The sequence below is a fragment of the Narcine bancroftii genome, chromosome 14 (assembly GCF_036971445.1).
Source record: "Narcine bancroftii isolate sNarBan1 chromosome 14, sNarBan1.hap1, whole genome shotgun sequence".
NCBI classification, from domain to species: domain Eukaryota; kingdom Metazoa; phylum Chordata; class Chondrichthyes; order Torpediniformes; family Narcinidae; genus Narcine; species Narcine bancroftii.
The window spans coordinates 31,306,018-31,332,433 of NC_091482.1; the positions used below are offsets into that span (position 1 = coordinate 31,306,018).

General features: G+C 42.6%; 1 protein-coding gene across 1 annotated transcript in view; it reads left to right on the forward strand.

The window, feature by feature from the left end:
* LOC138750008 (CAP-Gly domain-containing linker protein 2-like) overlaps positions 1-26,416 on the forward strand; it is a 107,253-nt gene that overhangs the window by 48,055 nt on the left and 32,782 nt on the right. The window contains exon 3 of the mRNA XM_069912159.1: positions 18,667-19,214. Within this exon, the coding sequence (XP_069768260.1) occupies positions 18,667-19,214 (548 nt within the window). The remainder of the gene's footprint in view (positions 1-18,666; positions 19,215-26,416) is intronic.

Genomic DNA, 26,416 nt, shown 5'->3' on the forward strand with positions numbered 1-26,416 from the left:
GCTTGTGTGCTGGAAGGACCTGTTACCGGGCCATATGTCTAAATTTAAAATATTTCCCTTCCCCCAGTCCTCATACCTTTGCCTAACTCTACAATAAACAGTGTGATTGATGGAAGGTTAAAGTTTTCCCTAGAGGAGAGAGCAAACATAAGTTTAGATTATCCTGATCTTTCCACTGTGTGAGGAGCACAGCTGTTACTGAATTCAATGAGCTGATCGTTGCTATGAATTCACGATTCCCACAACCAGCTAATGAATTTTATAAAACAACCTTAAATTACCCAGTTAAGGGCAATTATACATTGTTCAGTTCCATAGGCTCAGAGAGTGGTCAGGGTAAGATCATGAGTGAAAGCAATTAAATTACTTTCTCAGACAAATGCAACTGATTCCATCTAAGTTTGAAATGATAAATGCTGCAGATTCAACCAACGGTAAAGATTGGTGGGTAATGAGGCTGAAAAATTTTAGAGCTGTGCTGAATTAGTCCAACATTCCACTCTCAGTTTGGCCAATCAGCCCCCTGTTAGTGAGTTAAGGACTGGAATGAGGAGAGAGGATAAATGAATGGTGTGTGCATGGATGAGGGCTAGGGATGTCTGTGTGTGAGTTAGGAAAGAGATGAACTGTGTTTGTGAAGGTGGGAGAGAGAAAAATAGGGGAGGGAAGTTGGGGAAAGGGAGATGGGGAGGGGAGAAGGAGGAGCAGGGTTGAGGTGAGAAAGAGGGAGGGGATGCGGTGGTATTGGCAGAAGGATTTGAGTGGAGGAGAGGGAGGAATGGGGTGGTGGGACAGGAGGAGTTGAGAGGGTGAGAGAAAAAGATTGAGGTGACTGAGAGATAGTGGGTGAGGTGGAAAGAGTATGTAAGCGGAGGAATGAAGTAGGAGGGGAGGATGGTGAAAGGGAAGATATATGGGGAAGGGGATATTGAGTAAGGAGGTGAGAGGGAGGAGGTGAGGTGGTGGGATGAGGCTGGGGGATTGGGGAGAGGGGGACGAGGCGAGTGGGGGTGTTGGGGAGGGGGTGCATTGGGGAGAGGGAGGGGTTGTTGGTGAGAGGGTGGGGGTGAGGTGGGTGGCTTTGGGGGAGAGGGAGGGGTCATTGATGAGAGGGTGGGGGTGAGGCGGGTGGCTTTGGGGGACGAGGCAGGAGGCGGCATTGGGGAGAGGGTGTGGATGAGGTGGGAGCGGAGACATTGGGGAGACGAGGCGGGAGGGGATGTTGGGGAGATGGAGCATAGGGGTAGGAAGGGAGAGAATAGGGTGAGGGGTGATGAGGTGAGAGAGATGACGTGGAAGGAATGGTGGGGAGAGAGTGGAAAGTAGGAAGGGGTTGAGGGAAGGTGATGGCAGAGGAAAGGGAGTCAAGATCTAAAGGGGTGGAGGATGAAATGAGGTGGTTGGTGGTGGAAGGAACGGAAGGAATGAGGCAGGGGAGGAAGGAGATGAGGTGCAGTTGGCTGAAATGTGTAAACAGGTGAGGTACTGATGGGACCGAAGGAACTGCGGAGGTTATGTAGGTATGGTTTGGGGAGATGGCAGTGTAGGAGCATGACGTGAATCTTCATTCCTGGTTTAAGGTTGTGTGTTGGCATTGTACTATTTGTCAGGCAAGCAAAAGGAAGTGATTGTCTGATTGCTCCCTTCCCCCACATACTTTGTGAGTAAATATTGAACTAGTTCCAAAATGACGCAAGGCAGAAGAATCTAAAAAGGAAATGGTTTACTCTTATGGAATTTTGAGCTCTGATATAAAATTACGGCAGAGCATTGAATGGGCTGCACGTGGAGCTTGAGTGTGGGTGTTGAAATTAACTCTTGCCCCTAAATGCATCCTTTTTGGAATTGTTGAAAACATCGGAAACCGTAATCTTGGCGCACGATGCAAAGATTTATCAACATGCACTTTCTGAAAGGTAAGTTGTTGGTCTTGGCTCTGCCCATTGGGCTTATTCAGTGAGAGCAGGCAGCGGGTTTGGAGAGGGGGGCAAGAGATTGAAGAGTCAGATGTGTGGAAATGGATAAATACACAGTGGCTCGGAGTCTTCTGCACGTGCTGATTGGGCCTGCGATGAGAATTCTGACATTCCTAAGCAGGAGATCCACGTGAATTCACCCACTGATTGTTTTCCAGTGATTGACAATAAAAGATGTGTAAAAGCTCTGTATTTGAGCCTACGTTCCTTCCTGAATGGCGCAGCAGAGCATGCAGAAATGCTGCTGTTAAATGAAATGGGATTATAATCGGAATTGATGGGATGGAGGCTGCCTTTTATCGTTACCTTGAGCTCTTGTGGAACAGAACCTTTGTTTCTGAGTAGTCATTTCTTGAGTTTGCCTTGGTCTCTGTTGCTTGGTTTTAATGGGATATTTTCCATTGAAGTACCAAGTGGGGGAGTTGACTGGCATATGCCATTTTTATTGTCACCATGTGTTACGATGCAGGAAATGGCTGAGCTATTTAGAATTAGTGAGGCATGGCCTAGCCTTTGGAAGATTTGAGTCAGATCTCGCATGGCAGTAGAAGTGTTTACTGAATGCACTGGTTCTCTTGCGTTACTCAGTCCCAAAATAAGAACCAGTTCAGTGATTCTGATGATCTGCACAAGGTTGCCTTGGTTACTGAATGGGGTAGTTTAGATCTAAGCTGGAGCTTCTTGCCATACGATGTTATTTTTAGAGGCTCGTTCAGCGTCCCGGACAGCTTGGCTGATGCGCTGGGTGTGCTCTGTTCGTTTGTTTGTTTTTAAGCACAGCTGGACTTGTATTTTCTGAAGCTACCCATGTTCACAGCACTGCTGCTGCAGTTGAGGAATTGTTACCAGGCATCTGGTCTCGACGTAAACAGTATGTGTCAACTAGTGCAAGTTTTCAGACTTTGCTTGCAAGAGGAAGGAGAAGATGGGGAATGGCCATGTGGTGTGCGCTGACATGCCTGGCTGAGCTGAAAATCAATACTTCACAGTGGTTCGACACCAGGACATGCTCTGGGACTTCCGGATGTGCTGACACATTCTTGAGAATAAATCTCAGCTGATATAATAACAGTGGAAATGCTGAGTTTCAAGATTTCTTTATTGTCCTGTACAGAACGTAACGTTACACGAAATTGCCTTCTACCTGCCATAAGGCAAAGCATCGCTATTAGTGTCACTCGGCGCCCCTTACAGTATAAAAGAAAGAAGCAAAAGGGAGTCCCTTCAGAGTCACGGAGTATCTCACAGCCTCTGTGGCCTCACAGATTCCTGTTCAAACCGTTGGCAACCCAAGCTCCAGATCCAATCTTCTGATACAATCTGGAAGCCTTCAGTGTCCGAGGCCCTTCAGTAACCCTTCTTGACATTAGCACCCTTTTAAATCCAGACTTCAACACCTGGTTCCCGTGAGCCAGTAGCGTGTGCGGGACCCTCCCAACCGCAAGTTGCCTGCAGCTCTAATGGGTCCCTCCGCTGCTGAGCCCCTCACTGGTCTGCTGCTGTGGTCATCATCCTTCAGAGCCATCTCTCCTTCTGCTTCTCAGTGGGGGGGTGGGGTGGGGGTGGGGTGGGCATCCTCCCCATTTCTGGTGCCCTATTCCCTGGAGCCTGCAGCCCCCTCATGTCCGCTGCCGAGCACAGGCTCCACCATCTTGGAACAGACCAGTGGCTGCAGGATTTTAGTTTAAAAGTACCGCCGGTTCCTCTGACTGGCCACTTAATGCCTGTATGGAGCCTCCAGCATTAGGACCGGGCAGTTGAATCCTTTGGAGCAGGGCTATGTCTCTGCTCTCTGTTCTCCTGAATCAGGACTGCTGCTGTTACAGCAACTTGGACAGCACTGCCATTTTTTTTATTGGGTGAAATTGTCTAGACTCTAGGCAGGGGAAGCTAACTTTTAATCTTTTATTTAGTAATTCAGCATGGTTACAGGCCATTTCAGCCCATGAGTATATACCAGGGGTGTAGGTTTATGGGCGGCATGGGGACGTGGGCAAAAATGGCCTGTGACTGTGCTGTATGTCTAAATTAAAATGTTGGTGAACAAGTGATCCACTCTTGGTTGAGGCTAATACTTCATTGCTTGTGAGTTCCCCTGCAGCACCTCCTCATTCCACAATAAAACCCAGACTCCTCATCTCTCATTTAAATTAGCAGTCATCTGTTTAAAAATAGCTGAACAAATAGCTTTGTAGAATCCTGAACATCTGGAATTTCTCACCAGTACGGGCAGCATCTGAGGGGAGAGAAACTCGAATGAGTTATTCTGCATCCCAATGTCTGTTTTATCTCTACTGGTAGTGATAAGCAGACTTTGGAATGCGGAAGTCAGAAAACATTGGAAACCTCTGTAGAAAGAGAAGCAGAGTTGACATTTTGGTAGAGAAGTTCGTTTTGAGTTGCAGAGAAGGTTGGGAAGGTTGGATAGGACAAAGGGGGAGGCTATGAAATTCTTGAGTGGATCAAGACAGTGATATCCTGAGGAACAAGGAGGAAATTTGTGAATGCACTCACTGACTGAAAGTTTTCACTGGGAGAAGTTTGAACAAGGGGTGTCGTTTCAGACTGGACATTTAAATGTTGCACAGAATTTGCTCTTTTGTAGAGGGTGGCGAATCTCTGAAATTCTTTATCACAGAGGACGGTGGAGGCTCGATCATTGGGGGTATTATTTAAGGTGGAGGCAGATCAAATTTTGAAAGACAAGGGAATTAGCTGTCAAGGCACAGAAATTAAATCAAGATCAGTGCCGATCAGCCAGGATTACATGGAATGCTGAGTCAGGTTTTCAAGGTCTCGAGGCCTCCTCCTGCTCCTATTTCCTTGAGTTGTGTTCTTTTTCATGAATAGTATATACTAATTGTTTGGAAGCTTTGGACAGGGGTAGTGTGGGATTGGATTGATGATCCGTATTGACTGCTAGTGAAAACTTCCAGTGAGAATCCCAATGCATCCCATGTGTTCGTTGGGAGCAAGGGGTAGTAGTGATAATGTAGGTTTTTTTTATGCACCAAGGGGGAAATCCATGTGTGGAGTCGGGGGATGTGGTGAAATTTCTATATGATAACTTTTCATCTGTATTTTATCAAGGGAAGGGATGGAGAAAATAATGAGTGCAAGAGGAGGGGAGTTGAATTGGTGATCTGGGGCATGTCAGCTTTAAGTTGGAGCTGTATGTCTTGGAAGGCATAGGTTGAGTAACCTCATGTAACCAATTCTTAAAGGGCGACAAGGATACATGAGGTAACTTTAGGCTGGTGAACCTTGTCCCAGTGGAAGGGAACTTGTTGGAGAAAATCGTACGGTATATATGGTAGAAAGGTTTAAAGCTGCCTGGTGCAGGATGAGATCCTTGACTTTTACAACCAAGCTAAATTTGAAACTGCTGATGTTTGCTGAGAGCAACCTCCAGAATAAGCAAGGTGCCGAGAGCTTCCAATAAACAAGGCACAAAGTCTTTGAGGAGGAAGTGTCTGCAGTAACTTCAAAAGACTGTTCAGCATATTAAACAACTGATTGATCCTGGGTCCTGATAAGACTGATTGAGTTAAACTTTTTAAAACACTAAGTACGGTAAAAGACGTATTGAGTTAACTCACACATGTCAAACTCTGGCCCGCGGGCCAAGCAAGATCATTTCAAAAATGTATTAGAGGTGACCCGTCCTGCAGCGAGAGCCAATGCTGTTTTTTGGTAATGTCACCCCCACCATCCTCCCACTTCATTGCACATCCTTCCCCATTGTAACACGAGAAATTGTAACACGAGAAGTCTGTCGATGTCATCAGCCGGCAAGCCAGTTGGAAGGCTCCCCGCACAACCAGTCACTTCTCCCACCTGTCGAGCGGTGCGGCGGATTGGCGAGCACCTGTGATTTCCTGTCGGCGCGCATGGCAGGCTGCGCACGGCCCCCGGGCAGCGCGAGCCCCGCGCGACTGGCACCAGATGGCCCTTCCACAGCGCGAGCACACTTCTCCCGGTCGCCACGGCCTTCAGCGCTTGCACCCGCGCGGACCCCAGGGACAGCTGGTTCGGCCCAGCACGTGAAGAGAGAGATGGTGGCTGTCCGCAAAGGCTGATCGGCAGCGCGCTGGGCCTGAGTGGGTGGGTAAGCAGGGGTGGGCAGAGGGTGTAGGTGAGGAGTAATGGGCAGGGGAAGTTATGGTGGTGCGAGGGGCAGTTAGAGGGAGGGATGAGTAGAAGGAGGGGTGGATAGGAAAGAGGTAAAAGGGGAGGGGCAGGGCGAGTAGGGGAGGGGTGATTAGAGGGTGAGAGACGGGTAGAGGGAGGAACAGGTTGAGGGGAGAGGCAGTAGAGGGGCGTGTATAGGATGGGGTGGGTAGAGGCAGAGCGAGTGGAGTGAGGGGTGAGTAGAGGTTGGGTAAAGGACTGGTCAGGTAGAGGGATGGTGGGTCGAGGGTGAATAGAGGCCTAGAGCATGAGCAGTGAGCAGGAAATGCTGAGTCCTGATGCAGGCCAAAATGGACACAGCCTGTGAATGCTGACTACATCTCCACAGGGACCAAATAGGTTTCCCTCAGGTCAAGCAAAGGGTGAACTTGAGCTACCTACTCCTGACCTGTAACATTATCCTCCTAAAGTTATATCCTAAAGTTTAACATTACATATGTTGAAAGAAGAGAAAACATGCAGATGTTGTTGAAAATTTTCAATAAATATTTAGTTCGGCCCTCGACTTAGTCCAAGTTTTTAATTTTGGTCCTCCGTGAATTTGAGTTTGACACCCCTGAGTTAGCTTATTGAAAAATTCATCGGACACCTCCTGTTGAAAGATTCATCAGAAATTTCCTATTAAACTATTCGTCAGATACTTTATGAGAAATGTAAAGACAATCAGGCCACCTTGTCTGCTTTCTGTTGTCTAAATATTGTAATTGGTGAAATGTCGTGTTCTGATGGTGGTTTGGACTACTGCAGGCTCTCCGTGATGTCAAATAAATAAACTCTTGGAGCAAACCTTGAAGTTTCCGTCTTAGAGTTAATTTCTTTGGTAGTATTGTAGCGGCAGCTACTCTGCTCCAGAAAGAACACACACACACAACTAGACGGGTTGAGCTCAGTGAGCAGACTAGTTTATTGCAGGCTGCTGGGCTGCACTTATACTCCCAGCCCAGACCTGACTGAGAACCGCGCTGGAGGGCGCTTACGTCATCCAGGCGTCACGTGGTTCCCCCAGCATGGGCTTCTGAGCCTCGTGCTGGGAAGAAGGAAAAACCCCCGACAGCGCCATTTTGGCCAGCTGCCCCGCCACATGGCTTCCAAGCGGGGCCGGTTCGCCTGCCTAGTGGTGAGCCGCCACAGTATTTATGTACTTCTGGAAAGGCAGGGGATCATCATGATGGTATTTATGTGAGGGGAATTCTGTCTAATTTGATTAAAATGTTTTGAGGAGGTATCTAGGGTGATTGTTGTAGGCAAGGTGGTAGATGTTGACTATATGGCATTTGACAAGGTCCCACAGAGTTGGCTAGCCCAGAAAGTCAAGCCACATGGTATCCAAAGTGAGTAGCTAATTGAATCCAAAATCAGCTGGTGATAGAAGGCAGATATTAACTTGAACAATTGGATATGAATGATTAGTAAATCTGCAGATGGCACAGAAATCAGGTGTATTGTGGATAGCAAGGAGGGTTGTCTAAAGCTGCAGGAGAAAATAGATCAGAAGGAAAGATTGAATTTAATTGCATGAGGTGATGTATTTTGGAAAGTCAGGAGTTGGACATGTACAATAAGTGATAGGGCACTAAGGAATTTTGATAAACTGAGAGATCCATGTTTCTCTGAAAGGTGCATCACTGGTTAATAGAGCTGAAGAAGGCAAGTGATCCTGGATCAGGACTTGATATATAAATCTTGGGAAGTTATCTTGCAAATACACCAAATATTGGCTGGTTCACTTCTGGTTACCACACTATAGGAAGGATGTATTGCACTGGAGAGTGCAGAAGAGATTCACCTGGGTGTTGGCCGGATTAGATTCAAGTTCATTTTCTTTTGTCAGAGTACACACATGACAACACATACAACTCTGAGATTCTTTTTTCTGCCGGCACAGCAGAATTACCACTTATTGGTAGTGCAAAAAAAAACTATAAACAGCATATACATGTGAACAAGTAAAGAACTGTAAATAGGTAATGAATGTAAACAAACTGCAGCACAGAGAGAATTTTTAAAAATCAACAAAGTGCACAAGTGTCCCTGATTGAGTTTGTTGTTGAAGAGTCTGATGGTGGAGGGGGAACAGCCATTCCTGAACCTGGGGGTGCGAGTCTTGTGACAGCGAGAACAGTGTGTGTGCTGGGTGGTGTGGGTCCTGAATGATTGCTGCTGCAGCCTGTAGATAATGGGGAGGGTTTTGCTATCATATCTTGGGCTGTGTCTACTACCTTTTGGAGGGCTTTATGCTCAAGGGTGTCTCCACACCAGATCGTTATGCAGCTCATCAGCATGCTTTCTACCACACCTCTGTAGAAATTTTCTAGGGTTTCTGGTGTCATACCAAACCTCCACAAACTCCTGAGGAAGTAGGGGCGATGACGTGCTTTTTCACGAGGTGTGTTGGGTCCAGGAAAGATCCTCCGAGATAGTGACTCCCAAGAACTTGAATTTTCTCAACCTCTCCACCTCTGATCCCCCAATGATCACTGGACTGCATCTGGCTTTCCCTCCCTGAAGTCAACAATCAGATTCATAGTTTTGGTGACATTGAGTGCAAGGTTGTTGTTGGTGACCATTCAGCCAAGTTTTCACACTCCATCCTGTATGCTGACGCATCCCCATCCTTCATACAGCCCACTACTGGCAAATTTGTAAGTGGTGTTACTGTTGTACTGAGCCACACAGTCACTAGGTGTAAAGTGAGTAGAGCAGGGGGCTAAGAACACAGCCCTGTGGTGCTCCAGTACTGATGGAAATTGTGGAGGAGATTTTCTTCCCAATCTTCATTGATTGTGGCCTGGAGGGGAGGATATCCATGATCCAATTACACAGTAGGGTGTTGGGTTCCAGGACTTAGTTTGCTGATCAGTTTTGAGGGGATGATGGTGTTAAATGCTGAACTGTAGATGATTAAAGAGCATCTTGATGAATGCACTTTGCTGTCCAGGTGTTCCAGGGCTTTGTGTCGAGCCAGAGAGATGGCATCCGTCAAAGACCTGTTTCTACGATCGTTGAATGGAACAGATCCACTTCACCGCTCAGACAGGAGCTGATGTGCTTCATCACCAATCTTTCAATGCACTTCATCACTATTGATGTAAGTGCCTCTGCCCAATAGTTATTAAGGCAGTTACCATGATCTTCTTGGGCACTGGTACGATTGACACCTATTTGAAGAAGGTGGGTACCACACCCTACTGGAGTGAGGTGTTGAAGATATCCATGAACACATTGTTCCTGAGCCTGGTGGTATGAGTCTTGTGGCTCCTATACCTCTTTCTCATGGTAGTAGCAAGAACAGAGCAATACCTGGGTAGTACTTGATGATCGCTGCTTCTCTCTGATGGCAGAGTTCCACGTAGATTTCCTCGATAGTGGGGAGAATTTTGTCTGTGATATACTGGGTTGTGCCAACTGCTTTTTGCAGGACTTTCTGCTCAGAAGTATTGGTGCCCCTATACCAGACCGTGAAGCAATTGGTCAGCATACTTTCCACTACACATCTGTACACGTTTGCCAAGGTTTTTGATGATCTACAGAACCTCCACAAACTCCCAAGGAAGTAGAGGCGCTGACGTGCTTTCTTCATGGTGACATTAGTGTGTTGGGTCCAGGAAAGGTTGTCCCAGATAGTGACTCCCAGAAATTTAAATCTCTCCACGTCTGATCTCCCAATGATAACTAGATCACACACCTCTGGTTTTCCCCTTTAAAAGTCCACAATCAGCTCCTTGGTTTTGGTGACATTCAACGAGAGGTTGTTGTTAGTGCCCCATTCAGCCAAGTTTTCAGCCTTCCTCCTGTATGCTGACTCATTGTCCCATTTTATACAACCCACTAGTGTGGCATCGTCAGCAAATTTATAAATGGTGTTATTGTCATACAGAGCCGCGCAGCTGTAGGTGTAAAGCGAGTACAGCAAAGGATAAGTATGCGGCCCTGTGGTGCTCCGGTACTGATGGAGATTGGGGGGGAAATGTTCTTCCCAATGCTGACTAATTGTGGTCTGGATGTGAAGAAATCTAGGATCCAATCATACAATTGGGAGTTTGCTATTCAGTTTTGAGGGGATGATGGTGTTGAATGCCGAACTGTAGTTGATAAAGAGCATCCTGATGACAAGAGATTGGATTGATCTGGCTTATTTTCCCTGGCATTCAACACCATCATCTTCTCAAAATTGATCGTCAAATTCCAGACTCTGATCAGTGTGGATTGACAAGAGCATCTCCTCCACAATCTCCACCAGCACTGGAGCACCACAGAGCTGTGTACTTGGCCCGCTGGTCTACCAGCTTTACACCTACAACTGTGTGGCTCGCTACGACAATAATAGGTAATGGGCTGTATAAAAGGGGGTGATAAGTCAGCATGCAGGAGGAGGATTCAAAGCCTGGCTGAATGGTGTACCAACAACAACCCCTCATTCAATGTCATCAAACCAGGGAGCTGATTGTGGGCTTTCGGAGGGAAAAACCAAAGGTGTACGATCCAGTGATCATTGGGGAATCAGAGGTGGAGAGGGTGAGCTAACTTAAATTCCTGGGAGTCACTCTATTGGAGAACATTTCATAAATCCAACACATGAATGCCGTCACAAAGAAAGTACGTAAGTGCCTCTACTTCCTCGGAAGTTTGCAGAAGTTTGGTATGACATTAAAAACCTTGGCAAACTTTTACAGAAAGTGTGCTGACTGGCTGCATCACAGCCTGGTATGGGGCCATCAATGGAAAACCTTGCAAAAGGCAGTGGACACAGTCCCATATATCACAAGCAAATATCTCCCACCTTCAAGAAAATCTATATGAGAACAGCACCAATCGTCAAAGATCTACTCCATCCAGGACATGCTGTGTTCTTGCTGCTGCCATCAAGTAAGACATATAGGTGTCACAAGACTCAGCAACAGTTGCTACCCGTCCACCATCAGACTCCTTACTTTACACATTGTTTATTATTTAATGCACAGTTGGTTTGCACCTCCTTGTTGTTTACATTTCTCTTTGGTATACATATCTTGAGTACAGTTTTGTTTTGCACTAGTGATGAGTGGTAATTCTGTCTCACCTGCAGGTAAAAGACTCTGGGTTGTATGTGATGTCATGTATGTACTCTGACAATAAATCTGAACTTTGAACCCCATATGTTGACATCTGAAATGCGCTGCCACAGGGATGGTGGAACCAGGTACAATCACTATATTTAGACAGCCATTTAAACAAGCTTAGAATGATATGGACCTAATGCAGGTAAATGGGGTTGATTTAAATAGCAGAGAAGTTGGTCTGGATGTGGTGGGCTGTTGTACCTGTTTCTATGGCATTTCACTGCTTGGGGAAACCCAGTGGACTGTGTCGTACGCTGTGCTGCTTTAGTTTTGGCCGATGAAGTGACTCTGATCTACTCCAGCTCCACTAGTGTTCCTTCTGCAGAGACGTAGTATGTGAAGTGGTGCTTCCCATCCTACTGTCGTTGAAGGCACACTGGCGCAGCTCTGGAATTTCCCGCAAAGCACCACGAGGAACTGCCAGTGTTCAATCTCCCTCGCTCTCAAATATCTGTTTCCTCAAACAGCAGTTCCTTTTACAGTTCGGTTTGCATTACCTGTTTCCAGAAAGTAACCAGTAAACTGGGGAGTTACAGACCAAGTGTTACAGCGAATGGTTGGTGTAATGGGCCAGAAAGTGATTGTCCTACCTCCCGGACAACCTGTGCGCATGTACAAATGAAATTCAAAATATGTCAAATGTCGTTGGACTTCTTGGTCAGGCTATGATAAGAATGTTGGTAGATTTTCCTTCCTCAAGTGTCCTTTAAATTTTTCTGTTTGAATTTTTTTTTGCACTTTTCATTTAATCAACACATTTCAGAAGCAGTAAATTCTCCAATGTTAAAGCAGAACGGTGATTGTAGTTAATGATATATGAAATAGTTCCCCTGGGCCTGAAAGCATTTGTTTCAGTCACTAGCTTGCAGCTCTGGAGACTGGTTGGTATAGGGTGAAGAGATGTAAAGAGACACATCTGTTAACTGTTGGTTTGGTTGGATGCAGAGGTCCACGTAGCTTTACAGCAAGAAACCCCCTACTGTTAGTTAATAAATAATCCATGGGGAGGAGTCACTTTCTCAGGACCTTCTGAAGAAAAACAACGGTATGTTTCTTTGGTTCATTGAACGTCTAGCAAACACCTAGCTTGAAGTTGTTCAAGTAAAGGAGAACAATTGCACATTGGGGCATTAAAGATTTAATTCTACCTTAGTTACCTGCGATGTACAGCTAGGAATTGATTGGCACAGCAAAGGTAAATGTAGTTGTGCAACAAGTGTTTTGATTGACAGCCACCAGGCCTTCCACAGAGATGTGTTGTCCCTTTGCACCCACCAGGATTGAAGGTGCACAGAGGATTGCAGTGAGGTGAAGGAGGGACCTTACTGGGATATGGGAATGTTGGAGGTTATTAGTTGGGACAATGGAAAATCAGAATTGATTGTCATGAACATGTCACAAAATTCATTGTTCTGCTGTGGAATCACAGTGCAAAATACCTGCTATAAATTGTACATAAAAAAACAAGGAGAAAGAGAGTTAGTGTCTGTAGTTCATTATCCATTCAGAAATCTGATGGCAGAGGGGAAGAAGCTGTCCTTGTGCCATTGAATGCTCATTTTTAGGTTCCTGTACCTCTTTCCTGAAGGTAGCAGTGTGAAGAGGACATGGCCTAGGTGGTGGGGGTCCTTGAGAATCGAGGCTGCTTTCATAATGCACTGACTCTTGTAGATGTCCTCGATGGAGTGAAGACTGGTGTCCGTGATGTCGCTGGCCAGGTTAACAACTCTGAAGAGTATTTTTTACTGTCCTGTGCATTGACACCTCCATACCAGGCAGTAATGCAACCAGACAGAATGCTCATCATATGCACCTGTAGAAATTTTCCAGAGTCTAGTGTGACACACCGAATCTCCTCAAATTCCTCACGAAGGAGGTTCTTAACTGGGGGGCGTGGCAAGATGGCGTAGGGAACAGACGTGCCTTCCAGACCTCTCCTGACTCTGATTTATTGTTTTGTCTTTAAGTGCCCGTTAAAGTTCTTTTAAAAGTTTATAAATAATAAGAGGTATTGGATTAGTGCCTAATGGTTTATATGCAAAAAAAAAGGTAAAAGAAAATATCAACAGACTGTTAAAAAACTACATTTTCCGAAATTGTCTGAGCCTACTTGTTTACAAGAAGCCAGGTCTCAACGTAGAATGGATCCAGAGGAGGACGTGCAGAGTTCGGCATTGAAGCTTCGTTTTAAGCCGGTGAGGCTCTCTGAAGGTCGCACTCAACAGCTTTCAGAACAAGGGGCTGGACGGGTGCCAGTGTTTCGCATGGTGGCCACTGCAGGTGTTGTTGCTGAGGCTTTGACAGTTGAATCAGCTGGGGCGCCACCAGCTGGAGAGTTAAAGAGTTGTCATTCGACTGCTATAGTGGTGGCGCTGCAAAATGCATCTTCAATTACAACGGTTTTTCCAGACATCGATTCAGAGAAGATGATTAAAGAGATTTGGCTTAAAGATAATCCTGATCTTCAGTCTCCTGGCATGGCTGGGGGGACTTTGAGAGGGATTTTTATACGAAGTCAAACTGCTAGAAAAGATACTAAATTAAAGGAAGGGACAGAAGATCCCGTGGTCTCTAAGGAACAGCAAGACCCCATTATGCCTGAATCTACTTCTGTTGAAATGTCTGTTAAGGATCTTGAAGATAAGATATATTCTGTATCGAGTCACTTAGCTAATTTTGTGAACCTGTTTATTTCCAAGATTAATGCGATGGCGGAAGTCATTAATGGAGCTTTTAAGCTTGAAATGATTGAAAGATTTGAAATGTGTGATCAAGGTTTAGTCGATGCACAGGATCAACTGCAAGATGAAAATAGAATAATTGAAACATTGCAGATCCAAAATAAAAATTTAGCAAAAAAGGTTGATTATTTGGAGAATCAATCTAGACGGAACAACGTGAAAATTGTTGGTTTGCCAGAAGGCATAGAAGGACCAGATCCAAGAAAATTTTTTACTGAATGGATTCCACGAGTGTTAGGACAGGATAAATTCCCTGAAGGTTTAATACTGGAACGTGCTTATAGAGTTTTAAGAAGAAAATCTTTTTCAGGACAGAATCCAAGATCTGTTTTGATCTGTTGTTTAAACTATTGTGACAGAGAGACAATTTTACGTACGGCTATTAGAAATGCCCAGCAAAATAGATTTCCTTTGATGGTTCAGAATAATCCTGTTTTCTTCTATCAAGATTTGAGTCAAGAAATTATGTTTCAACGATGCGAATTTAATTCTGTGAAAGAACGGTTGTGGAAAAAAAGACATAAGGGAATATTCAGGTATTCTGCAGTACTGAAGATTTTTTAGGATGGAAATTAGCCAAAGTTCTTTGACAATCCTAAAGAGGTTATGGACTTTGCTCAGTCTCTACCAATCATGCAGTTTCAGGAACGATGTAGTCCTTCAAGGTCTCCAAAGAGAGTTGAGATATAAGGTGGGATCCAGTTTTTTAAAAGAAATGGAAGCAATGGTGACCGAAGTGGTAACGTTGATTTAAAAAAAATAAATCTTTTATTTTTTTTTGAGAAGAGTTTAAATAGTTTAAATAATGATGATAGTTTAATGAAATGGGAGTTGGGAGAGGGAACTGGGTGGGCACTAGTTTCCAGAAGTCATCAGCTACCTGTGAGTTATCTCACACCCAATATTTTGGGGGAGTTACCGCTTTGGGCGGTTTAAACAGGTGGAGGTAGTTGTGACCTCCGACCTGTTTTTTTTTCTTTTTAATTTTTGGGTTAAGAAGTGAAGGTTTTTTTATTATTATTTTTTTTAAAAATAAATAATTTTTTTTAAACTCTTTTTGTTTTCTGATTGTAATTGAGAGGGAATTAGGAGGTTTTTTTCTCTCCTTTTTTTCTCTTTTTTGGGGTTTTTTTTCTCTTTTTTCTTTCTTTTTTAAGAGGATGATGTCACAGAAGATAATAAGTCAAAAATTGAGGATGTTGAATTAGATGAAGAGGAAGATGAGGGGAAAGGTGATAAGAAGAAAAAGAAGAAAATTAAGTACAAATACATTGAGGGAGAAGAGTTTAATAAAATTAAGTTAATTTCGATAGAGAATTTTGAAGATGTTATAAATGAAGAATATGGAGAATTTTATAAGAGTTTGAACTTTTTTTCTTTTTTTTCTTTTTTTATATAAGGGGAGGGGAAGGGAATAAAAAGTTTATCTGATTGTTTTTCTAAGGGATGTTTTTGTTCTCTCGATGAATTATAAAGGAAACTTGGTATGAATGGAAATTCTGTATTTGTTTTATTAATTATGATTTTTTTGAATAACAGATATGTGGTTGATATATGATTTTAATATTTGAACTTAGTTTTAAAGTGGATTTCATTTGTTAAATACATGTATTATGTTTGATTTAAATATATGTTTAAGGGTATTATTTTAGTATTGATATTTTTTTTGTTGTTAGTAATTTTTTTTGTTGTTAAGTTTTATCCTTTTTTTGTAAGTGGGGTTTTTTCTATTTTATTTACAATATTGTTAATTAATTCTTCACTCTTTATTTTGGGGGGGAGGGTTGGACTAATTTTAAATTAGATGATTAAAGTTGTGTTATAATTATTGGGGGGGGTTAATTTGTGTAGTTTAATATAGTATTCTAATTTTTATTATCTTATTTTTTATTATTTCTTTAAATGTAATTTTTATTTTATTCATGTCATAAAATTTTAAATAAAGTTTTAAAAAAAAGGAAGGATCTTAACTGGAGAAAATAGTGAAAGGTTCGATTAGGCAAATCGTATTTATCTTTCAGTTGTTAAAAGGACATGAGCTTCTTATTTTCATAGCAGTCCTCAATGATACAGATCCCCTTTCGATGCCAACTATCCAGAATTTTGTTACCTGAATTCATAGGCATCAACTTGATGCATATCAATGGTGCTTTTGGCGATATTACAATCTCTTTACCAATACCTTTCCTTCCTATTCTTATAAGATGTTTTAGGATGGGGTTGTCTGTTTTCTTATTTGTTTTGTAAATGAATTCTTTCAACTTTCCCTCCCCCAATACTATGTCATCCCATGTTGACCCATTTTGGTGGTTCATCTTCTTCAAATAGAGATGTGGGGAATTTCGACTGGGCTGCCAAGTAATATTTCTTGACATTTGGCAATCGTAGCTCCCCTGATTTATAATCCCACATCAATTTTTCCATGGAGATCCTGGAGACTTTACTATTCCAAAGAAAGTTTCTTATGGTTCCAGTCAATGCTTTAAAAATGTTTGGTAGCAAATAAATAGGAATGGACTGAAAAAGATACAGTAGTCTTGGCAACACCTTCATTTTTCCATCTATTTAAATGATCTTCAATTTTTTTCAAAGATATAATAATTAAATTTATAATAATTCCCCAGATCTCTATCTGTTGCTATCCCTAGGTATTTACTACTACCTGGCTGCCACTTAAAACTGTCCCCCTGTTTATATTTCTTATAATCCACATTAGCTAAGGGCATAATCTCACTTTTTTCCCCAATTTATTTTGTATCTGGAGATTGTGCTATATTCTTCCAGGGTGGCCTGTAATTTGTGACCTGTCACATATATAACACATTGTCGATAAATAAGTTTATTTCATGCTTGACTTGGCCCACCCTGAATCTCTTTATATTTGGGTCTTTTCTAAAATATTCCACTAATAATTCAACAGCCAGTACAAACAACTCTGGAGACAGCGGGCAATCCTGTCTGCTAGATCTACTTAAGGGGAACGTAGACGAAATTTAGCCATTTGTATTAATCCTTGCCTGTGGTTTAGAGTATAATGTTTTCACCCACTTAATATATATTTGTCCCAGTCCAAATTTTTCCATTATTTTAAACAAGTTTGGCCATTCCAATCTATGAAAGGCCTTCTCTGCATCCAGATATATTGTCACACTAAGATCCTCTCTAGACTGTGCCAAATGTATTATGTTCAATAATGGAATGTGAAGTTCTTGACTCTCTCCATTGAGAACTGGATCAAGACGTGGATGGATGGTTTGAGTCATGGAGGGATAACCATCAGGTGCAAGAGGTGAAAAGTCGTGCCAACATGGCAACAAGGATGGGTTAGAGTGAGGAGATCAATAGCATTGCTGGACAGGGAAAGTTGATTGGAGCTTTGGGGTGGGTGGCAATGACAGATCAGTAGTTCGGCAGCTTATCATTGGACGTGGGAGAGGATGTTAGTGAAAATCAGTGTGTGTGGATAAGTTCAGGATGTGCAAGGCAATGATTAAGCACTCTCTCATGTTCTGGTTATCACTTTACCAAGAATGTCTCAACATTGCATCATAAAAACTGGAGCTGTGGACACTCCTAGATGTTGGCACTAGAAGCCCTTCGATTAACAGGAACTTTGGGATTCCTTATCTGCTTTTTAAAGTTTCAGCACAAGCTTTTCCCTTTGCTTGTTTTGTGATGTGGCTTCGAAGTCAGAATTCCTTCTGCAAATAATTTTAACACGCAGTTCTCTAATTCTAAAAGATAAGATCACATTATTAAATACATTAGATTCATTAAAGTATATTCAGCTACAAATTAGCAATGCCCAATAATGCTGAGATATATACTTCTTTATATTCCAGTAACTTGTAAATATTAGCTCTTGCTCATGCACTGCATTTTACCTCTGGCAATTATTCTCATTAATTGACACCGTCAAAAGTTAGCAGACTCCCCTCAGAATGTCATCATGATGTTCTTTAAAGCTTTTGATCATTTTACAATTTAAATATACTCACAGATGATAGCCCTATCTATTTTTATTAGATATATATTTTCAGTAATAATAAAAAAACTCCACCTTTTTGTTGTTCCTGAATATAGAAAGGATATTTTTAAATGCAAACAATAAGTTCTAAAATAGATCTGAAACATTGAGAAATTTAAAAATGAAAGTTTCTAAATCTGCGTGTGATTCTTCGCCTTTCCATTGTATGAGGGAGCCCCTGGGGATCTAGTCCTCCATACCTGCAATCCACCATGTTTGACAGACAGCTACAAATGGGGTGGCACAGTTTGGGCTACCGGTTAGCATAATGCTATTACTGTGCAGGTGACCAGGGTTCGAATCCCACCCTATCTGCAAGGAGTTTGGACGTTCTCCTCCTGTCTGCATGGGTTTCCTCCGGATGCTCCGGTTCCTCCCAACCTGTCTAGAGTTAGTAGGTTAATTGAGTGCACAAATTTCATGGACTAGAATGACCTTCTAAATTAAAACGATAAATAATTGCACGTTGTTGCTTTGTACGTGTGGCGATTTTCTTGTGTATGCCCACCCCAAGCTCCTTCTGTTGGCTCTTCATTCCTGCTAATCAAGCCTATGAAATGTTGGCTTATGTGCTGATTGGTTTAGTCTCTTGAAAACTGTTGATTTATCTTATTTTCTCCGTTTCTTTCTAGGTTCGCCTTTGCATAAGCAGGTTTCTGCCCCCACATCAATTGACAGATTTGCATCAAAGAGCACTGAAATGGGAGATGACTGCATTGGGGATTTTGCCATTGGAGACCGTATCTGGGTGAATGGTGTGAAGCCTGGAATCATACAGTTCCTTGGGGAAACCCAATTTGCCCCAGGTAAATGGGCTGGTGTGGTCCTTGACGAACCTGTAGGAAAGAACGATGGATCAGTTGGCGGTGTGAGGTACTTCGAATGCGAACCTTTGCAAGGTATTTTCACAAGACCCTCGAAGCTGGCCCTGCACCCTTCAACTGATGGGGCTGGAAGTGATGCTCATTCTGGAGAATCCATAACATTTCCAATTCCAGCCTCTCATCATGGCACTTCCACCCCTCCACTGTCCACTCAGCGCATCAACTGTACGATTCCTCTGAGGGAAAGTATTTTGAACAGCTCCATGAAGACTGGGAATGAGTCGGGATCGAACCTCTCCGACAGCGGATCTGTAAAGAAAGGGGATAAAGAGTTAAGGTGTGGAGACAGAGTTCTGGTAAGTTTTTTTGTAATTCCATGTTCAATCTTTGAAAGGGTAAATTGGCAGAATTTTGGGTAACACCTTCAGCCAGTGGGCTCACCATCAGAGAGATTTAGACTAATGTAGTATGGTACTACATCATGGTTTAGCAATGAATGGCTGGGTCAACTTAACAGGTCAAGCAGCCTCCGTGGATAGAGACGGTCAGTCTCGATAAAGGCTCCTGGCCTGAAATGTTGACTGGCCATTTCTACCCAACGTGGGTGGTTCTGAACTGCTGAGCTCCTCCAGCAGCTGCTGTTTTTGTGCTTCTCTTCATCATAGTCTGGCAGTTTACTTTCCCCCACCACCACCACCCCCCCCCCCCCCCCACCAAGACCCCAGCAGAAGGATCCCTTTGCTTGTTCTGTGGTGCAGCGCAGAGATTCCATATAACCATATAACCGTTTACAGCACGGAAACAGGCCATGTCAACCCTTCAAGTCCGTACCGGTTCACTTCGTTTGTCTTGTTTTAATTTCTGGGCTCTCTTTGGCAGTAATCTTGGCTGGGAATTGTTTATTATTCATTGACTTTGAATTGAGCATTTCTGTGGGCATTATGCAGGCTGATGTCTACCCAGACCAACAAGCCATCCCCTTAACTTTCTGTTACTTTCCCACAAGTACTGTTTAATTTTCATCACCTGTTGCAGGGGAAGTTGAATATTTTTGTTGCATCTGGGGTCCGAATCATTGTCAATGTCCAACCTGGACACGATAGCTGTGGAGAGCATTACTGTTAGTACGAGGCTGTTACTGTGCCAGCGACCAGGGTTCAAGTCCGGCATTGTCCGTAAGGAGTTTGTACATTCTCCCCGTGATCTGCCTGGATTTTCCCCCAAGTGCCCCAGTTTCTTCCCATTCTCCAAAATGTGGAGGGTTGTAGATTAATTTGGGTGTAATTGGGAAATGTGGGTTTAAATGACCAGAATCGACTTCTAACACGCTTTAAACAAAATTTTAAAAAAAATTATCCTCCTTTACTAAATCCTGTGGCAACATCATGTGGTGGTCACCAAGTCACTTCAGCGAGAGATGCTGCAGGACACGATTTAGTCATAAAACAATGCTGTCTTGTTTCACAGGTGCCCCTCCTGTTGGGAGTCTTGTTTCAGTGTTATGGGTTGAGCCAAAAGTCTCCCTGTTTCAGACAAGATCTCTACATGGCTGTTCTCTGAGCCAGCTTTAATTGACTCCAAAGACAGAGGCTGAGTCAGCTGATTGGTCACATGGGTGCAATTCGGCTGTACGTTAATTGGGTCCAAAAGGCCTGTTTCCATGCTGTATCTCTATGAAGACACCATCAATAATTGTTTAGTATCTGGCAGCACTCTGTAGGATTCTTGACACCCATCAAGATTTTTTTTGTAATTTAGCATGGTAACAGCCTCTTCCAGCCCACCAGCCCACCCCACCCAAATGCACCCATGACTAATTAATCTACCATCCCTGTACATCTTTGGAACGTGGGAGGAAATTGGGTCCCCCAGAGGAAACCCATGCAGAGGCAAGAATGTACAAACTCGTTACGGACTTGAATCCAGAGTAAGAGCATTGTGCGAACTGTTTCATCTTCTATTTGTATGTTTGAGTTCTTAGACAACACATGGATGAAGGAAACTGTTCTTTACTTTGAAGTTGATGTGAACAGCCCATGAGGCATGCCATGAGGCTGCAGGCCTCCATTGCAGATCTCTCATGCAGCAGTCTCTTACTCTGTCAGCCTCTACTGGCAGCCAAGTATAATCAAACAGGAACTATGATCCTTAAGACATTGCAAGTAGCAAATGCAAACATGATCACTATCATTACATCTCCCTTTCTTAAAACAAACGTAGCTTATTTTAGCTAACATGTTTTTTGTTGTATAACTCTGAAATTTTAACTTTAACACCAGGAACTTACATTTTCATTATTATCAACATTGTTAACATTTCTAAACTTTTGTGTGTTCACATTTACATACACTCAAACTTGAAGAGTGAATAAGATAGCATTACTTCATTCTATAACAGGAGTCTTGAAATTTGCTCAATGAGTCTCTTAGGAGGATTCACGTGTCTTGATGATGTCCTGATTGATTGTCCTTGAATCTGAGTTGTTGCCTCAGACAATGACTTCTCAGCTGTATATTCAGGTTGTTCAACTGTATCTGTCTTTCCATCTACTGTGGCTGGTCCCATTGAAGATCTCGACGATTTCTGCGCAGAACAGCACCTTCCTCTGTCTGAATGGTGTATGATCTTGGCTAGACTTCCCTTTTAGCCTTACTCAGTGTTGAGTTCCAGTAGGTTTTTTGTTCCTCTGTCAAAGTAGTACTTTTGCTTTTCTTTGAATTTCCTCACTTCTCCCCCTCTTTTGTTTTTAGGAGGTTCTCTTGAATGAGTAGGTTTGATCTTCACCTATGTCCCATAAGGAGTTGGGCTGGTGACATACCACACTCAAGTGGCATTGTGCGGTATATTAGCATGCTCTGGTAGAACTCTGTTCCACTGTCTTTTGCATTTAACATTAGTCTTTTCACTGTCTGTACCAATATTTCCATTAGACCATTGGACTGTGAAAAATGAGAATTGATGTGGTGTGTACAAAGTCTCACTCTTTGGAAAACTGTTGGAACTTTGAATTGCAAAACTGGGGTCCATTATTTGTGAAGACCTTGCTTGCCACGCCATGTCTGGAGAATATGGCTTTCATAACTGTTATTACAGCATCTACAGTGGTGGTGTTCAGTTTACACATCTCTGGATACAGGGAGTAATAGTCTGTGACGACAGGATAGTTCTTCCCTTGACATTTGAATAGGTCAGCACCTAGCTTCTGGTAAGATCTGTGGGGTGCTGAGTGTGGCTTTAGAGGTTCTGCAGGATTGCTTACTTGACATTTCCAGCATATTGCACAGTTTGACACTTCATTTGTTGTTGTTGATTCTTGGCCAGTGCATCACCTCTCGTGTTCTTACATATTTTGATTCTGAGATGTCCTCTATGAATCCTTTTTAGCATCTCTTTTCTCAGACACTTTGGGATAAGGATTATACTTCCTTTGTAGATGATGTCTTCAACCACTGATAGTTCCGCCCTGCAGTTCCTGTACTCTGCATCGTCAGGTGAGCAGTCCTGCTTCACGTTGGGCTATCCATCCAAGTTTTCTCAGTGTCTCAGTGTTTCATCTTTGTTTGTCTCTGACTTTATGATCTACATTTTTGCATCTGATATGGACAGTGCACTTATGTCCACGAAGGTGTTCACGTCTTCATCCATTTTGGTGTTTGCGGGCTCTCTTGTATCAACAGCTCCAGACAAAGTGTCTGCTGTGTAAATTAGCTTACCTGGAGTGTACGTTACATTCAGTGTATAGTGTTGCAGCCTAATCATTCTTTGTATTCTCAGTGGACATTCATTTAATGGCTTTTGGAACAACACAATCAAGGGCTTATGGTCAGTCTCTCCACTGATCACTTGTCCTGACACAAACTGATTAAATCTTTCACAGACGTATGTGATGCTGAGCAGCTCCTTTTCAATTTGAGCGTATCGCGTCTCCGTGTCTGTCATTAAGCTTGATGCATACTCATTGTGTTGCCAGTCATCATATTTTTGATGAAGAACTGCACCGAGCCCACTATTTGATGCATCTAATTATATCTTGATGGGTCTCACTGGGTCGTAAAACTCAGAACTGGTTCCTCTGTGAACAGTTTCTGTAGTTCGCTCCATGACTTTTCATGCTCATAATTCCACTCCCATTCAATGTTCTTTTCTGTTGGAACCATCTTTTCTGAGAGGTTGGATATGAATTTACCCATATAGCTGACCATTCCATTAAACCTCTATACATCCTTTTTGTATCGTGGCCTTGGCATGTTTCCAATGATGGACACCTTTCTGAGATCTGGTCAGAATTGGCTGAGATTGGCTTCACTGCCAATAATATCTCCTACAAATGTTAGTTCTGTCACCCCAAGCTGGCATTTCTCTCTATTCAGGTCCAGGTTTAGTTTCCTTGTTGCTTCCAGCACTTTCCTTAGTCGAGGACATCTCAGAATCAAAATGTGTAAGAGCACGAGAGGTGATGCACTGGCCAAGAATCAACAATAACAAATGAAGTGTCAAACTGTGCAATATGCTGGAAATGTCAAGCAAGCAATCCTGCAGAACCTCTAAAGCCACACTCAGCACCCCACAGATCTTACCAGAAGCTAGGTGCTGACCTATTCAAATGTCAAGGGAAGAACTATCCTGTCGTCACAGACTATTACTCCCTGTATCCAGAGATGTGTAAACTGAACACCACCACTGTAGATGCTCCATTCTTGTGGTTCCCCAGACTATGATGTCATCCATTGAGGTATCAACTCCTTCCAGGTGCTCATAGACCACATGGATAGTCTTGTGATCCACTTCAGGAGCAGAAACAATCCTGAATGGTCACCTTAAGAATCTGTATCTACCAAATGGACTGTTGAATGTGCACAGTCTTGAACTTCATCCAATGCGACATGTTTTCTTCATATGTCGGAAGCTTAAAGTGTTCTCTCTATTGCTCTATTTAGATCTTTGGGATCCAGGCAAATTCTAAGTTTTCCATTCTTTTTGTCCACAACAATGAGTGAACTCACCCACTTCGTTGGCTTATCTATCTTCTGAATCCGTTCAGGCTTTTCATCCTGTCCAACTCTGCCATTAGTTGCTTTTGAAGCGCAAATGAAACTTTTCTGCATGTATTATCGGTGGCACATGTTTATCCACTCTGATCGTCCGTTCTCCTGGAAGGCAGCCTAGACCCTGAAATAAGTCATTGTACTCTTTCATGAGTTCATCGTAGACTGTCTCTCCTTCGCTTTCCACAATGAGGACTCTTTTTACCAGGTTCAGTTTCTCGCAGGCTGTTAAACCTAGTATGGCCTGTATATCCTTTGGTACCATGATGAATGTTAACATGTGCTGTTTTTCCTAGTGTTTCACTTTGACCATGCATTCTCCTTGCACTGCTATATTGGTACATGAATATTCCTGTCACCTTCACTTTTGTTCCATACATCTTTGGTCTGGGTCTAATCTTCTTAATCTCTGATATTACGTTAATTTGTGCTCCAGTATCCAATTTAACTGAAATGTATATGTCATTCACTTTTAATCTCAACATCCAGTCTTTTTTTCCTTCTTGTTTTCAGTCACAACTTCTACATAGAATTCCTATATCTCCCTTTCATCTACTGCATGAACCTTGCTTTGATGCACTTGGTTCCTACAGCAACAGGCATAATGGTTGCTTTTGTTGCACATTTAGCATGTTTTACCATATGCTGGACACTTTTTTTGGTAGTTGTTGTGCACCACATCGACAACATGGCTTTCGATTGTCCCTTTAATTTCTGTTCGCTGGCCACGCCTCTCTTTCCACTTTGCCACTCTTTTTGTTAAATGGTTTTTGTCCATTCTTGCTCACTGCATCCATGTTGCCGCTAGTTTCACTGAACAGATCTTTTGCCTGAGTTTTTACAGTTTCTGTAGCCCTACAGAGTGCTATGGCTTTTTCCAGGACTAGATTTTGCTCTTTTAGCAGTTATTTCCTTAGACTATTACCTGGAATATCACACACAAGTCTGTCTTCTATCAGCAAGTCGGTCAGTCCACCAAATTTACACGTTTTGCTTCTGTTTCTCAATTTAGTCATATACTCATCAATACTTTATTCTGTTTTCTGTACACATGTGAAAAATCTGTGCCTCTCAAACGTCACATTACTTTTAGGTATGCAGTATGCCTCAAACTGTTCCATTATTTTTTTTCCAATTTCATTTTGTCTCCTTCAGCAGCAAACGTGAAGTTTGCACCACCAGGGCTTCATCACCCACGACATGTAAGAAAACTACACTTTCACTTTATCACTTTTCTTGTCAGCTCAGACTGCCACTAAATACAATCCAAAACATTATTTGAATCTATTCCAATTTTCAGCCACATTACCTGTCAGCTGAAGTTTCACTGGGGGTGTTATCCTTTCCATTTTTCACTTCGTTAGCTTCTCTTCATTGATCAATTGCTGACTTTAGATTTTCCTTTTAAAACATTTTAATTTTCTTCATCCCATTTCTGACATCTTGTGTTTGTATGTGTGAGTTCTTAGACAACACATGGATGAAGGAAAAGGTTCTTTACTTTAAAGTTGTTGTAAGCAGCCCATGAGACATGCCATGAGGCTCTGTGTCAGACCCTGCTGGCAGCCAAGTATAATCAAACAGGAACTATATCCTTAAGACCTTGCTATTAACAAATGCAACCATGATCACCATCATTACATGAACCACTGCAATAACTTTGCCATCTTGTATCTGGGCACCTTGACATTGATAATTGACGTGAGTGACCAGCATCATGAGGTTTGGCTTCTCTGTTAGGGGATAGTTTCTTGTGACTATACAGTAAAAATCTTAAAATCTGGACTGCTGGGGATTGTTCAGTCCGGATTTTCCAAATTTTCAGGTAGTACTTTTAAAATTCAAATTCAAAGCAGGAATAAAGAAGAGATGAACAGGTAAATTTTGACAGTTTTATTCATTAGCAAATATAGCTTCATTTATCAAAGTGAGTAGTTTTAAATAAAAATAAATTCAACACTTGAAAAAATGTAAACATTTTTACGACAAAAAATAGAACATATAATACTTGAAATTTGTTTTAAAATGAATATTGTAAAAGAAAAATAGTTTACAAATGAATTTCTTTGCAATGAAATTACCTCTGCATCTGACATGCTCTCACTCTCTCACTCTTTTTCACCCCCCCCTGCCCCCAGATTCTCAGACGGCCCCTGGAATTTTGGACTTTTACTCTCTTTACATGCATATATTTATATAATGATACGCTTTTAGACATTGTCAGGCACAAATCCTCGACTAGTCCTGCTCCTGGAGTTCTGCTGCAACCTGAATATTGTGTTGATCTCGATGAAGGGCTCTTCTGGACAATTGATGGTAAAATTTACCCTTGCCATTAATGTCTGCCTTCGCCAGGATGAGGGAAGTGGTCCATGTTTTCTGAGATTTCATTGTGAACTTTTATTGTTGTGGAGCACTGTGGCACAGGAGAGATGGATGAGTAGACCTTGGTCTTACAGACTTGTCTGTAAGGCCCAGTGGATGTTGTTTGTATGGCCTACCTTCTTGAAAAC